Source organism: Protomyctophum bolini, assembly GCF_963924005.1.
Source record: "Protomyctophum bolini genome assembly, chromosome: 8".
NCBI classification, from domain to species: domain Eukaryota; kingdom Metazoa; phylum Chordata; class Actinopteri; order Myctophiformes; family Myctophidae; genus Protomyctophum; species Protomyctophum bolini.
Genome location: NC_137869.1, coordinates 27,384,460 through 27,400,345, shown reverse-complemented (window position 1 = coordinate 27,400,345; position 15,886 = coordinate 27,384,460). Strand labels below are relative to the sequence as shown.

General features: G+C 41.7%; 1 protein-coding gene across 1 annotated transcript; it reads right to left on the bottom strand.

Annotated features, from left to right (window-relative positions):
• Window positions 1-2,632: 2,632 nt before the first annotated feature.
• LOC308319342 (alpha/beta hydrolase domain-containing protein 17A-like) lies at window positions 2,633-14,838 on the bottom strand. Its single transcript, XM_080769371.1, has 5 exons — window positions 14,017-14,838; window positions 13,201-13,574; window positions 11,835-12,029; window positions 7,184-7,363; window positions 2,633-4,725 (listed from the first exon to the last, which is right to left on the bottom strand). The coding sequence occupies exons 2-5, from the start codon at window positions 13,566-13,568 to the stop codon at window positions 4,500-4,502; spliced, it is 969 nt and encodes a 322-aa protein (XP_080625497.1). The 5' UTR covers window positions 13,569-13,574; window positions 14,017-14,838; the 3' UTR covers window positions 2,633-4,499.
• Between the last annotated feature and the right edge of the window lie 1,048 nt (window positions 14,839-15,886).

Here is a 15,886-nt window from a genome sequence, read left to right as displayed (position 1 = left end):
CCTGTGTGAGTCCTCAGATGTGCCTTCAGATGAGAGGATTTCCCATAGGTTCTGTTACAGTCTCTGTATGTACAGCAGTGTCTCCTCACAGCTGCCGAGCTCTGGTGCTGCTGTGTGGACGGTATAATAGTAGTGGATGGTGGCGTTGGAGAGCAGCCACTTTCCCCACATGAACTGCTGTGACTGTCAGCGTCCCCGACGTAAGAGTTAGTACTATCATCAGATCGGGCCGACATTGGTCGAAGGAGCGTCCCCTCAGTACAACAACTGGGTCTCTCTTTCAGCGTGTCCAGAACCTCCCTGTCCTCGATGGACCCTCCTCGGTCCTGCGGCTGCTGCGGGGAGTAATTCCGCGAAGGCCCGCCGGGGTCACGAAACACTGGTCCTGTGGAAATGGAAACCAAACATTCTGCGGCAAAGTAGTCAGTGTGCGCAAACGTTTCCATTATTTATTCTTCTTCGCGCTGCGTGGACTAGAGTCACTAGACTATTTGAGGTAGTAATGTTTCCAATGCCACACCCTCACTTGAACCGTTGTGACGAAAATGGGGTGACGAAAAAACAAAAAACATAAGCAGAATAAAGCTATTTACTCCCTGTCCCAGTTTTGCGTGTAACCATTGCCTCATCTACTAGTAGCCTACTCCTATCTACCGTAACCCTCTTACCAGTAGTTGCCAGTCACGGTGTGTGTTGGGTCATTGTGTGTCAGTGTGTCGGGGAAACCGGTGAAATTCACGCCCCTGGTGGCCGCGCAGTGACGACACCCACCCACCCACTCGGCGCCTACACCGTACACGACATTGTTGCATGTCAGCACATTGCTTCCTTTCCTTTACTTTACCCTTTCCTAGTTAATTCGCATCATGTGCCGTGCAAGCTGAAGACCACAAATAGTCAAATATTGATTGGATGTTTTTAATTTGGAATAATGAGCGACTTGTTTCTGGCCCTGTGAATAGTACATCTTGTTATTAGCCCTACATCATCTTGTTATTAGCCCTATATAGACCATTCTTTAATCACTTAATCAAAACATAATTTGTAATCAGTCTAATCATTAGACTGATTACAAATTATGATGTTCAGCATTATGTTAAAGTATGCGTGTACACACACACACACACACACACACACACACACACACACACACACACACACACACACACACACACACACACACACACACAGAGTGTGCACGGGATATTGGTATACACAGTATTCAGAGTTGTCTCTCTAGTCTAGGCCAACGTCATACCTTGGGGCTGTGGTAATTGTTTTGTCTGGGAATGGGGGTAGTGTGTAGTGTGTGATACAGGTCAAGCTGCACTAACCTTGCCATGTGCTGGCGGCATGTAGTGTTGCATCTGCCTTAATCCATATCCATGTGCCATGCCATAAGAGCATTTGAGTGGGACACCAGACTATTTATGTAGTCCATTGACAAAGACACAGGAGTGTGTAGCCTATGTGTGTTAGGGGGAGGGTGGTTTGAGCTAGCTTAAGACCCATCTGTCTATTTCCCCCATCTCTTCATGGTGTCATTTGGCAAGATAATAACCAAACCCATCTGTTAAACATGGGTTAAAAAAAAGTTACTGGCTGACATAGTTCTGGTGATCACCAGTGATCCAACAGGATTGGCTGCCTATTGGTCTTCTGTATGGCTGTACATTTAGCTGATCATTGATCTTTATTTACTGGATTTAATTGAGGTGAATGCAAAAATCTGACATTGATTCATTGAAAAGAAAAGGAAATACAATATTTCAAAGAGACAGTTACAGAGATATGGACATTATACTGTATATTATCAATTCATTTATTTACTATGCTCTTGAATTCTTGGAAAAAGATGATATCTTTGAAACTAAAAATAACAGGAAATAATAAACATGATATATGACAAACAATCCCAACTGGCCCTTCATCCACCACATCATTTCCCCAACTCTCACCAAAATCTAAATGCATAAAGATCCATATAATTCATTTGGATACAAAAGAAGACATTTCTTTAAATATATATATTTTTAAACAAACTCTTCATTTCTGCTTAGAGCTTTTCGTCAGTCTTTATCTTCCCTTAAAGAAAGAAAGACACACACACACACACACACACACACACACACACACACACACCCCTCTTTTGACATAACTGATGTGATATTCCCTAACAAATAAGCATCAACATTTTCAGTAAACACCCACAAGCCTCTATGGTCTTTTAGAAACAGCTTTGAAGTAACGTGGCATTCAAAGGTGTTCCTCTGTTTGTTAACAGTAAACACACATGAGATTGCTCTGGAATTTGTTGAGGGAGCAATTACACAAATGCTTTTTGATTTCATATCCACATACCGTACATAGGCCTACAGTACTAGGACATGACGTTGGTTCTGGGGAAGCTAATGTACAGCCAACGAATAGCATTTGTAAAACTTTGGTTTCTAATCAATATACAATTGACCTTTGTTGTAAATCTGCTTCAAAACAATCAAACAATTAAGGGTTGAGGATTTCACCCTACTATGACTTACAAATGGCAGAGTGTGTTTTAAAAAGTATAGTTTAAAAGTAAGAAGTTAGACATTCAATAAAGGTTGGAGAGTTAGGAATTAGCTTACATATATGCAAAAATCCATATTTTATTAGAAAATAAGATTGTAGCGAGACAAATTATATAAAATCTCTAAGGTTCAAATTAAGTGATCACCCCCCAACGATAAGAGCAAAAAGCAGATGTAATACAACATAGTTAAGTAAGAGGTTTGAGGGGTCAAAGGTCATGCCAGCAGACACAAAGGTTCTGAACATATTCTACTACCAAGCACTGTGTAGTCAAATTAAAGTGTTCCATATTTGAAAATGTTACAAAGATGTTATGACCCTTTATGGTCTGTTCAAAATAAGAACTAATATTTTTAGTATAGAACTACCTGCTCTCCTGGCCTTTTGGATTCCACTGAAATTAATTTGAACAACATTCAAGCTTAATAATAATATGATAATCTAAGTTTCCACTATCGGATATGTACCAACATGGGCTAATATAAAAAAAAAAGTTAAGATATTGTAAACCAAAGTGAGAAAAGGACATACTGTACATTTAGCATGTCATAGTGGCTGAACAATAATCAATAATGTCATGTTAATAACCTAACCAATAGCTAATGATCAGACATCCAGAGCTCAATTCCGGCTGGAGACGTGTTGCACGCCCCCGCAAAGAAAAATAAAACCCAAAGATAACCACAATCCGATTTCAAATGCTAAAATTTGAGTATTTCATTAGAGCTCTGTGCCGTAGCCTTCAACAGTCATTAAACACAAATAAACAATATTAAACTAATTAAAAGAAGAACAGTAGTGCAGAAATGTTTAGTTCTTAGTTTTAAAAAGGAAAACAAGTGTTCATGTGTTTGCAGGGTTGGGGCAAATTCCGGTGAATCAGGTCCATTCCAAAAGTGAAACGAACATTCGTCGATGAGGATAACACTCAGTTGGACATACTGCAAGATGTGTCCTTAGTGTTGTCAGGGCTGTCATGAAATGAGTGAATAAAACCAGGCTGGGGGTAGAACACAAGGCCTGGACAATGTCAATGCCCCTACACTGTCTCCTGGGATGATAGAAACGAGAGTGTAAGAGTGGTGCTTTGTTGGCAGCCATTAACAACAGGTATGAGACATAAACAAGTGTCAAATTCAAACAAAAAGGACAGCTCACAGGGACCATTTGTGTTGGGAGACTCTTGAACTTCTGTCCTTCCAAATTCAATGGAGTGTATCCCACTGCCATACCAGGCAATGGTCACACATTGTTGTAGTGAGGACTGTATGTTCTCTGAAAACTGAACTAGAACTGGAGAGGAAGTGCTGGTGTGCTGCAGCAGAGAGGGTCATGACACCGCCATTTCCATCAGACACTCTTAAAAGGGGAAACTCAGCTCATATTAACATGAATCCTATCGCTCCATTGTGAAGCGGACATGTGAAAATCTGATGGAACACTTCCCAATGCGTTCTTGAAAGTCAACGCTGGAAAATGGCTGCCAGGTGACATGGTTTAGTTTTATATGCAGGCTGGCTCGTGGCAATTTTCCAACACAAGCTTTGGAAAAGCAATTTGGAAAGTTTTGTACTAGTGCAGTTACCCATTATCAGAGTACTTGGATGACAGTCTATGTCATCAGTACTGTAGCATCAGGCATTTCCCAATTTGGTCAAAAAGCAATAGACACACACACACACACACACACACACACACAGATTTCTGAAATGTTAGATTATGACAGATTTTCACATGTTCCCCTCACAACAGAACAATAGGATTCAAATGTACAGTCAGTACAGTCAAGAAGTTTCTCTTTAAACAAGCTGATCCAGACCTGAATGGAAAATATGCTGCTGGATATGAGCCAGGAGCATAATAGAAACATTGATGATGGTGACAACAATGATGGTAAGGATGATGGTGATAGTGATGAGGTGCAACGGTCAGGCATGCGGCACTGCCAACTCCTGTCCTATGAAGCGACGCAGGCGCTCCAGATATTGGCTGTATAGTTCAATGTCGTTGTGTCCGGCTCCTTCCACCCAGAGGGGCTCCACAGCCTTGGGGCAGCGCTCGAACAGCGCCAGGCCGTGAGAGAAGTCGATCACCTCATCCTCCGTGCCATGGATGATCAGCACCGGAGACGTGATCTTGGATACCTTTTCGATGCTGAGCATAGGGTAGAATGGGTGAAGAGAGGTCAGAGTTTGGGATTATTAGAGCATACATTCAGGAATCTATAACAAAGAGACAGTCGTAAGAGGCATTACATTAAAACATGCTGTGAACTAAAACCTGGGATTTCCTAATTGTTGCAATCATGCTGATCAGTTGTAAAACCTTTTTCCACATATTGTCAGCTATTTTAATTATAAGAATGTAAGAAAAAAAGTCCTTCTGCACACCTAGAATGGACAGGTGCGTCAGATAACTAGAACTGAGAAGTAGAGAAAAAAAGAATCCTGCACACTGTCTTCACTTGAGTTAGATGTATTGAGCAACGTTTGGGTCGTTCAGACATTCATCAGGCATCATGAAGGTCTGAATGACCCAAACGTTGCTCAATAAATCTAACTCAAGTGAAGACAGTGTGCGGGATTCTTTTTTTCTCAACTATAAGAATGTAAAAAAATAAATACCCATTCATAGACCTACAAACAATTCTGTTTAAATTAAAATTCCTCCAGTAAACAATGCAGAACAAAAGCAAGAAGAATAGTCAATAAGGTAGGATATTATGAACACACAAATTCACTGTTTCTGAAATCGCATACATTAAAGTTTTTTGATTTAGTTGATTTTAAAACGGCACAAATATTATATAAAGCAATACATATACTGCTTCCTGGCAATATTCAAAAAAGGTTTATGGATAGGGATGGTAGGTATGAGTTGAGAGGGGAATTAAACTTTAAACAACTAGGTGGAACTACTTTGAAGAGTACAGCATGTGTGTATATCTGTTCACGGAGTAAAGCTGTGGAACGGCTTGCCCGAGCTTATAAAGCAAAGCATAAACCTAAAGCAATTTAAAAAAAAGGCTCAAACAGGCATTGTTGGATAAATACAACCTGGATTGAGTGGGGGATTGAGTCATCTGTTATCCTGTGTGTGTAGTGTATTGAAGTAGTCCATTCTGCATTTGTCTTTTTTTCTTCCTTTTCCGTCTGTTTTGTTTATTATTTTGTAACAGAATGTGATAAGGATAGGCAGTGGCACTAATAAGCTATATAAGCTTCTGCCTATGCCTTTTCGATCACTTTGAAAGAAAATGTTACATTGTAAAAAAAGATCGAAATAAATATTCATTCATTCAATTACGTCCTAGCAGCACTTACAGCTGATGGTGATAATCCATCGTGTAAATTGTATATGAGGTGTTAAGTGTGTGTGTGTTGAGAGAGAAAGAAGCAGAGCAACATTGAAATAATCATACAGACTGATCCCGGGGAAGGCAGCCGGCCAGGGACCACGCTGGAGAAATAGGCACAATACAAGAACACTGGAGGCTTTCTCACAGCACACTGTGGAGAGGCCTTCCCTGGTCTACGCCATCTCCTCTCCCCACCCAATGGTACCATCTGCGACTTAACTGTGCAAAGGCTGGCACAGCCTCCCATTTACTTTGTCTCCCATTAAACGAGTGTAAATTAGGACAAAAGCAACAACACACAGGGGGGCCCTTGATTATTTCATTCATGCACGCCTGCAATTGTCCAAATCTATAGAGCAGTATGAGGAAGACTTATACAGTAGGATGATTTATTAGTGTCATATAAAGACTGTTATGGTTATCTGGGTTTAATCAGGTGAGTAATCGACGGCCTACCTAGTCGGGGATTCAGATTTAACTATATAAACTGAACATAATCTCACAAATAAGAATGACTGTTGTACTGTTAAAAACTATTGCTGGCTACATATACATACTCCTAGTGACCAAACATAAGATGCTTTGAAATTCTGTCGAAAATAATTAAAGAATGATTACTATATGCCAGGATATTGCCCCCTTCAACCCTTACGCTTCGGATCAAATACGTTTATACAACTGAAGAAACGTAGCCTACGTATTTTGGCGGAGTCGCTTTCCGACAAATAACGCAGGCTACGTTTTTTGGCGGGGAAATGGTTAAGACTGCCCAGAGAAATGCTGCACAGTAGAGGGGAGTTGCTCTTAAAAGCATGGTCCTTTAACTTGAACAAGTACTTTCACAAATGACACTGCAAGTTGAAATGACCATGTGGCACGCACTGCCAAGCCTATTAATTGTGTGGAAATGCCAACAGGAAGCCGACCACTCTGTGAACTCATGAAAGGACACATCTAAGAGGGAGCAAGACAGAACTAATGACAGACTGAGGGACAGAGTGAGAGACAGTCACATATCGTTGCTGTCGGGCAGAAACCTCTTATCTCCATAATTAACTTTGTGTTACTTGATTATACTACAGCATCACACAAAAGCATCCTCAAGTAGCAGATCCACAAGCTCAAAACTTTTGAATTTGAATCCTGAAAAGTAACAGTTTTGGACACATGAGGTTTCCACCCGACGATACAGAAAGATTAAAGCGTAGACAGCATAAGAGACTATGTTGAGGGACCACCAATCGGGAGACTCACTTGGGGAAGGCGTCAAAGCAGTAAGTCTTCTTTGTGTCAGGGAAGGCTACCCTCATGCCTGAGGTGAGAGGAGAGTGGAGTACCACCGCAGCACATTCATAACGTGATGCCAGGTCTACTGTGGGTACTGTTCCAATGCTCTGCCCATAGAGGATGATGTTCTCTGGGCTGATGCCGTACCTGTTTAAAACAAGCATTAGAACAGAGATGTGAGATCGTATAATCTTAAAAACGTGGTGCATTTTCAATATGCTTTGTGTGAACTAGTTGAGTAAATATTTTCTCTTTTATCCAAAAAGATTTACAGCAGAATGAGCAGATGAGTAACTGTGGAGAAAAGAATATAAGGCTACAAACACTGAGCGCTGTCGATTCTCTGCTGTGTCAACCTACCCAAGGGCAACAGCTGCAGTGAGGCAATACACATCCCGCTAATGAGACACTATCACACTGCAATGTCCTTGAGAGACATTTACCCCTACTCCCCCATCTCTTCAACCCCATCCCCCCACAAACCCCTCCTCTGCATCTCTATGTGCCACCGCTCTACTGTCGCCTTCGTCTTTGCACTATCCCAGTCTCCTTTCTTTACACCTTCCACAACCTCACTTCGCAGCTCTGCTCCCTACTCCGCCCTGGGGTTGCACTACATTAGTGCTACCAGTGCTTGAGTGAGTGCTTGAGTGGGGTCAGGTAGAAGCAACCACCCAACCTGTATAGGACCAGTCATTGTAGCTAGACTGGGGACAGGTTTCTTTAACACTTAACCGGTCCGCAGCGTATTGCCAAGGTTTTATCGCTTACTTTGAAGAGCCAAATATCCTTAATCGCATGTTACAGTGACAAACTACTGTGTGTGGTGTCTTGACCGGTTGTTGTTCTCTCGGTCAGTGGTGGAAAAACCCGACCGTGTCTGCTACAGGCCATTGAAAACGCTTGTCTGGACCAGGAACAGCCCCCCAATGTCATTTCTGAGATACAGGGCTTTGAATGCAGGGCTTAGAATGGAAGTGGATGCACGCGCATTTTCAAAATGGCCACGGCCACTGTTCTACTTGGCTATCAATACAATCGGATCAAAACATGGATTAAAGAATGTAAACCCTGGAACACGAGAAAGCTGCGTTTGGCAGGCTAGGGTACCAATTTAAATTCTCCGTGTTCACTGGTTTTGGCGTACTTCGTGTTAACGATTCCTATAGGCCAGGGGTTCCAAATGGAACCTTACCTTACAGTACTGCAACTCTGAGAGAGTACAAATGGTTCCATTGTTGTACACTCTCAGATGGTTATGGTGGTCCTTGCAATTAAAACTTTTGAGAACCACTGGTATAGTAATTGTATAGCAGGATGATGGACCCGGTTCCTCCGATTCCAGAATCCGGATCCCAACCCTAGTTAAGGACTCAAGGAGCATGCTGAAATTGGGTCTCAGGGGGTGAGATGTGTCTGACTGAACGGACTCGGAACCAATCGGAGCACTATATTGCTGCGTTCACACACTAGCAGTGACAAAAGCTACAAAATGACCAAGTGTGGCCAGCAACAATAAAGTCACCTTTGAAGAGTTGCTCAAGCCACAGACACCAAGAAAAAGGTTAGGGTTAAATAGTACAGGGAACTGGTTAAAGGAAAGAATTTAGTTGTTTTTCTTCCTTTTACGCAAGAGAGCACATATTGTGGTGGGGGGAGTGAAAGGGAATGTAAACTGTGAAACAAAAACATATGATTTACCGACGCTTTGCCGCGTCATTGCAGAGCTGAAAAAAGTTGAAGTCAGCTCAACTTTTTTTGTAGCATATCACACCCGTCATGCAGTCAAGTGTTGGACGTCACTTTGTACCTTTGTGTAGCTTTCTTCCACTGAAAATAATAAATAATAATAATGATAAATAATAATAATAATAATGTAGCCTGTTGCTTTGTCGCTGCTAGTGTGAGCACAGCATAAGAGTTTTTCATATCTGTTCTGGCCAGACTAAACGTTGATGAATCCCCTCTCCTCATTATTGTAAAGTTCTTCCTCAGCGTCAGCAACACAGCTAACTGACAAGTGACAATGTGGTTAAAACTCACTCATGGCCAGAGACTAAATTAACGTTACGTGTATTTCATGAAATCCCCCATGGCCAGGAATGTGTTTAACGTGTTTTTTATTAGCTTTTTATATATTAATACTCGTCTCGATCATATTTACCGCATAGCAGGGCACTGGGCTATTTCCCCATCAATTTACTGTGCAGCATTTTGTTCATAATGTTGGCTTGGCTACTGACAGCAGATGGAGGTAGGAAGGAGACCTCAAAACAATAATGCAATAACAACAATAATTAATAACAAATTAATAAAATAATAAATATATGTAGGCTAAATTTCATATAGCGAGAGAGACGTTGCGCTTACAATCAGTCGATGAAACGGGAGCGAACAAAACCAAAGCGCATACAGCCCCATATGGTTTGGTTTTTAGTAGGATAGACACTTCATATTTTCCCTGTCTTATAATTGTGTAGGCTACAATTCAATACATGAGAGAACAATAACAATGAACGACAGAGTGTCATGTCCTATTCCTATAACATTACATGGGACATCAAATTAAGTTGACGTGCACCGGTCGATATATCAGGATAATGAGGATATCATTGGCAGCTGTTCATACTACTTGCTAATTTGCTATCAAATAAGCAACACATTGAACAAGCTAGAATCGATGATTTCAGAGGAGTAGAGATGGGAGTACGGGAGAGAGGGAGAGTCTTGGAGACAGAATAGGAGGGGAATGCTTTTTTCCCCCCTCTCCTTTTTTTGGTCCTTTGGTTTTTAGTAAAGCAACCTCCTCCTGCCTTATGTGCAAATACAAAACAGGTGGTACGCAGGTCTGTTGAGTGATATCCAACGAGCACTCCCAAACTCCTGACACTCCAGACACAAAATAACCTGCACAGAACTTCTTGACAGGAAGTAGCTCATAATAATACTTTACAGATTATAAATACAATTAGATAGGACTTTTTTGTTTGGATGAATGGGCTATCAATGGAAAGTTGCACCTAGTTAGCATCTTACTGGCAAGATGGCCGCTGTCTGAATATCGTCAATTGCTCTGAAAACCTTGACCTGTTCGCCCGCCCCGCGGGTTAACCGCGGGACCTGTGGGCAACGGTCCATCAATACAGGGCTCCCTGTCGATCGCCAGCTCTGTGCTCAATGTGTTTTGCCTGTTTAAAGATGGTGGCGCTCACACAATACTGGGGACGCTGATCTTTATAGCCCTTTATCTCTGAATTACGGCTCAGATCGATCAGATTGAACAACGCGACTATGTTTAGCGGCTCAATAGTAAATCCCGGTTACGTTACCGCACGTTTAAAATATTAATGCTTCTAAAGACCCTTAAATAGACTTTCATTACATTAGCTTTAGCGCATGGTCGCTGGCTATTTTTAGGAGCCTGGAAAAGGCAGAGTATTCGAAGAGAAATAGAACGAGAGTCTATGGTGGCAACAGCGCCCAGGGGTTTTAGTGGCCATTCACACCAGTTTCTTCAGTCCTCCACAACACATTTAATGGTGATCTGTAGCTTCAGCATATGCTTGGACATCGCTTCTCCCTGGCTGCACATGGATGCAGATGTTTTTTCCGCTTCGGTCGTGAAAAAAGAAACTTATTATCTTATTAAAACGCAGTAGCCAGTCCGCTGTAGCCAGTTTTGGCGAGAACAGTCGCGCACATAGCTTTAAAAATCAAGTAGTTTCATTAACTGTTGCCGGCTTAATATACTCCAAATAAAAAGAACATTGGATGGACATTACTGAAGAAGTATATGTCATGTAAAAACTAACATTCATACTACAAAAGGATAAGTTCTATAAAAAGTGGGATCTCTTCCTCCAGCCCACTGACAACGTATGAGGAATTAATTTAATGTAACCTGTAATATATGAAAAATGCAGTCTTTTGTGCCCTATACACAGGTTTAATGTTTGTCTTTAGTTCAATGTTTGTTTTGTAAACACCATTGACAGTGAAGGGAAAATGTACGTCATAATGTAACTCATTACGTCATATTGTCTCTTTATTGTTAATGGCGTTTAATGTTTGTGTTGGCAACTTGGCACAAAGTTAGACTTTAATATATTAGTGCCCCTCACTTCACAGGTGTGATATTTTATATATACACTTTACTGTACTATACATTAGGGCTTGGACTTTAACTGATTAATTGAGATTAACACGTTTTAATCGGGCATACGAGCAGACCGCTTTGCTTGGCCCAGTGGATGGGACATTTTTATTTAAGACTCACTCATTGATTCACTCGTATACCAAATTCTGTTTTAATTGACCAAAAAAAAAGAAGCTTCTCAGGTCAAATATTGATATGTGATTAAAATGCGATTAATAAATTACAATGTTTCAAATTAATTAGATTTTTTTTTTATCGAGTCCCAGCCCTAACATTTTACTGGTTATTGTACATCATCAGGCACACTGTCGCCAACAACAGACAGTAAATAAGAATGTTACAATAAAACACTTGATGCTGGCAACAAAACGTCAAATCAACCAAAACAGCATTGACAATACAACAGCATAATGGACATAGATCAGATCAGATCAGATCAGATCAGATCAGATCATAGCATACCGTGTGCGCAGAGCGTGCCAGGCAGCATCTATGTCGGCGTACAGGTTCTTCTCAGAGGGTTTGCCGGAGCTCACTCCGTAGCCCGAGTAGTCGTAGGAGAATATGTTGCAGTTAATGCGCGTGCCCAAGCCGATGTAGAAACTGCTCATCTGGCCCAGGTCTACTGCGTTACCATGGGAGAACAACACTGTGAATCTGAGAGGGAACACAGGAGGCAGCAAATATAGAGTTACTTGCAAAGTAAAAATGTCAATCCTTACCATATAACCTAGGTCAGAGTAATTATATAGTTGACTTAAGTACATGGTATTATGTTGCTTACATGTACATTTGTTCTACTGAAATCTACATAAAATATTAATGAAAACAAACATCCATGTGCCTTTGAAAACACCATAACAAATGCATACCGTTTACTACCCTAAAAATGCGATATTACAGATGACTGCAGGCTATTAAGGAACCTGTTGATCGTCTGACAGACCAGTTTATTTGCATCTACTGTCAAAAGGTCTGCGGGGTGAATAGCGCTGTGTAACAAGATTGGTTTACGGAGCTGGATCTATGTCAAGGGACTCTTGCTCCTAGCCATTTTGTACAACCTGAGTAGCAGGGTATCGATTATAAACCCCAGGTATTGTAGCCCTTTAGTTTTATTCATGAATGAATGTTGGCCTCGTCAAAGCAATCTGATACCTTTTTTCTTTTTTACTCAGTGATTGTTTGAGGTCCTCACTTTATGGTTTTGTTTATAACCTTGAGGTTTTGCCATTGGCCGTACTGCTCAGAAAATGGCATAACAATGAGGTACATATCAGGTCTAGTTTGGACTCATTGTTGTGTAACATTAGATTGGCATTATCTGTAACACAATCCTGTCCATGTCTTTTTAATTGATTTGGTAAATTTATGAGCTGTAGTCTAGCACAACAGATAGGGGATCAGGCTGCAGCCAAGTCATTTTGCCTATCAACATTATGAAATTGAGCTAATGTTGAGAAAGTTGGCAAGATTGTCCAATGTCCACTACTCTACGCAAATCGAAGCCTATTAGGTTCACTAGCACAAATCTGCTGCTGCAGGCGGGAGGAGAACAACTTTGAGACAGTGAAACGTCTCAAAGTGCAGGAAGTAAAAAGAAAGAAACTGGAATAAGCGGAAAGAAGACAGACAATTAGTCTGGAGACAAGACACGTGCTGTGTTGCTTGGGTGTGCTTGGGTGTGGGGACATTTCTGAGGAAGTGTGATAGACAGACTAGTTCAAAAGGTCACAGGAAAGAGTCAGCGGACTCAGCACAATGCAAGTCATAAAGCCATCCATTGATTAGTGAACAACTAGTGATTAGACCGGCTGAATTAACCCACCTGGCGGTTGGGGCACAACGAATGTACATGCAGCCGATTCTGTTGCCCCTGCTAGAGCGGGTGAGGAACACCTCTGTGACATCAAGCTCTCTCTGAGCGTACTGGAACTCAGCCCGCTCTGTCAGGTGGAGCTTCCACTTCCCCTCCACGCCCCCAGAACCGCCGCTCCCCCCTACGGCCGAGCCAGTCCGAGCCCGTAAGCCCGCCGGCCCGGTTGCGCCCGGCACAGCAGCAGTGCCCGCCTCCAAGTCGGGCAAGAGGGCATACGTGGGCTCAGGAGGCAGGAAGGCGAGCTTGGCAGCAATGCGACCCGGACAGGGGGGACAGCAGAACAGGCAGCAGAGCTCACTGAGAGAAAGGCCATTCATCCTTATCTGCAGGGGGGACGGGACGGGACAGCAGAACAAGAGAATGACTGTCCTTATGACCCGTACTGTACATTGACCAATATAAAACAATGGCATAATTATAACAATGCCATAAGGGGTACAAGGCATGCTGTGTCTTGTGGAGCACCAGCAGCATTGAGAATTATGTATTTAGCTTATACAGTACTAAACCTTGGATCAAGAGTGACTAGGCCTATCATAGATGTGTTTTATCGAGTGTGACTTTTGCTTAGATACGAAAGCAAAAGTCAAGACTCGATCAAATAGATATGAGAAAGTCTAGTTCTAATACAGAACAATTAGGAAATAGCATTATTTTAAATGGCCATAACTTATTCCTCATGAAAAGTGAACAATGCACAGTATAATTCTTGACATAATTACAGTTTAACACAATAGCTATTACCTAATAGCAACATGGGCCTACCTGTTGATTGGAGCTTCAGGGCAAAAATATGTGGAACAGAAACAAACAACCACTGTCCAAAAGGTTAGCTAACTGAACACAAACCCAGAACGTAAAGTGTCCAGTGAACGAAAGCAAAGCAAGACGTAGGCTGAAGCTAAGCCCACTTGTCTGACAGGACGTGTTATTTTGAACCTATGTGGTTAACTGTCAACTGTATAGTAGTTGCTGAAGTCCACATCACATCCATGTTTCCAGTTGCAGAGGACGATTTCAGAAAAAGCTTTGACGAACCATTATGTGGCTTTAACGACTCGAAGAAATATTATAGATCTTTCTCCTGTTTAGTTTGAATTGCTTGTAGTTTTAGCAATGTTGACACTGAGCATTCCTTTCCGATGCAATCTTTCTTGACCTTCTCGGGGAATGAGCGGAGGAAAAAAACGAAATAAAAAGATACTGGATAGGCTACTTTTCAAACTGCAACTAAAAAGAGAGAATCGTCGAAGGCAATTCAAAATGTCAATGATATGACAACAATCACACTCGTGTTATTACATTGTTGTGTGTGTGTGCGCGCGTGTGCGTGTAAGGTCCAGCTATTAACGACACGGTCCGGGCTGAGCTAGCAGGACAACAAACACCGAACGAATGCTCTTCACTCGATGTCCATTAAGACTCAAAACACGGCTCCAAAAAAGTCGATTTGATTCCTTGAAATGAATACGAAGCGGGTTAATGGTTGAGTTTTACCTGGCAGGCAAAACGGCTGTCATTATAATTAATCCATATGTGCGTGTGTGTGTGTGTGTGTGTGTGTGTGCAGTGTTTTTCCCCTTCTCCCGTTTCACCGCTTCCGGAAGTGACAGCTGACAGGATGTGACGGAGACATTTTCCAATTTCCATTGCCTCGTCATCATGGGTATAAGTTGTGGCTTTGTGTCTCAAATATGACAGTATAGTGAATATATAGAGTAGACTACTGTATGTTGTTAAATCCAACTTCCATATCACTCTACACCAAAACTTTTCTCTTTGATGTTCTTATGAGCTTGTGGTTTAACAATCAATCAACAGGTTGATGTGCTTCTGTGCTTGAGCAAGTGATGAAAGTCGTTCTCAACGGGGGGGGGGGGGGCTCAAGGACCCAGCTGTCCCCTGGGGCTCCACCTCATTTACTTTGAGAACCACTGAGAGAAAGGTAGGAGTCAACTGTAGAGAATAGATAGTGGTGATGAGGTGCTCATGGAAGGGAAACCTTGTTCCAGGAACCACCTAGTTGGTTAATAGTAGGCCTAATACTTTGTTTGGTAAAGGAGGAACTTCACTGAAGAACAGGTGATAACAATAAAGATGTCACAAAAAGTGTAAAACTTTCAACAGAAACTTTCAATGCACTTGGTCTGACGATCCAACTTGGTTGCTTGCATTTGTCTGACAGCAGCCAGGTCAGCCAGGAATGTAGCTTAGGGTCATGTAAATTGGATACAGATGTTAATACCTGCAAAAAGGCCCAATGTAGAGAAGGGGCTGCCGCTGATGTGGCAGTGGGCAGGGCTCCCTGCTGGTACTGTATGAGCTACTGTTATATGTGCGTAGATAGAACAATCCGGTTTGCTCAAGTCTTTGCGATTACCTAAATATGTATACTAGGGCTAGGCTAGTAAACAACATGATTTCGACAAGTACACGAATATGCATCTGCCTTACACCATAGCCTGGCCCAATATGAACATTTGTTTCATTAAAAATAGCATGCCAATAAAGAATACTAGTAAAAGTTACATGCTTTTCTTTTAAAGAAAACTAACAAAACCGTTAATAAATAAATAAAAAGGAGCAGATGCCAATCATTATTAGTGTACTGTAGTTAATAGCTATACATAAATGG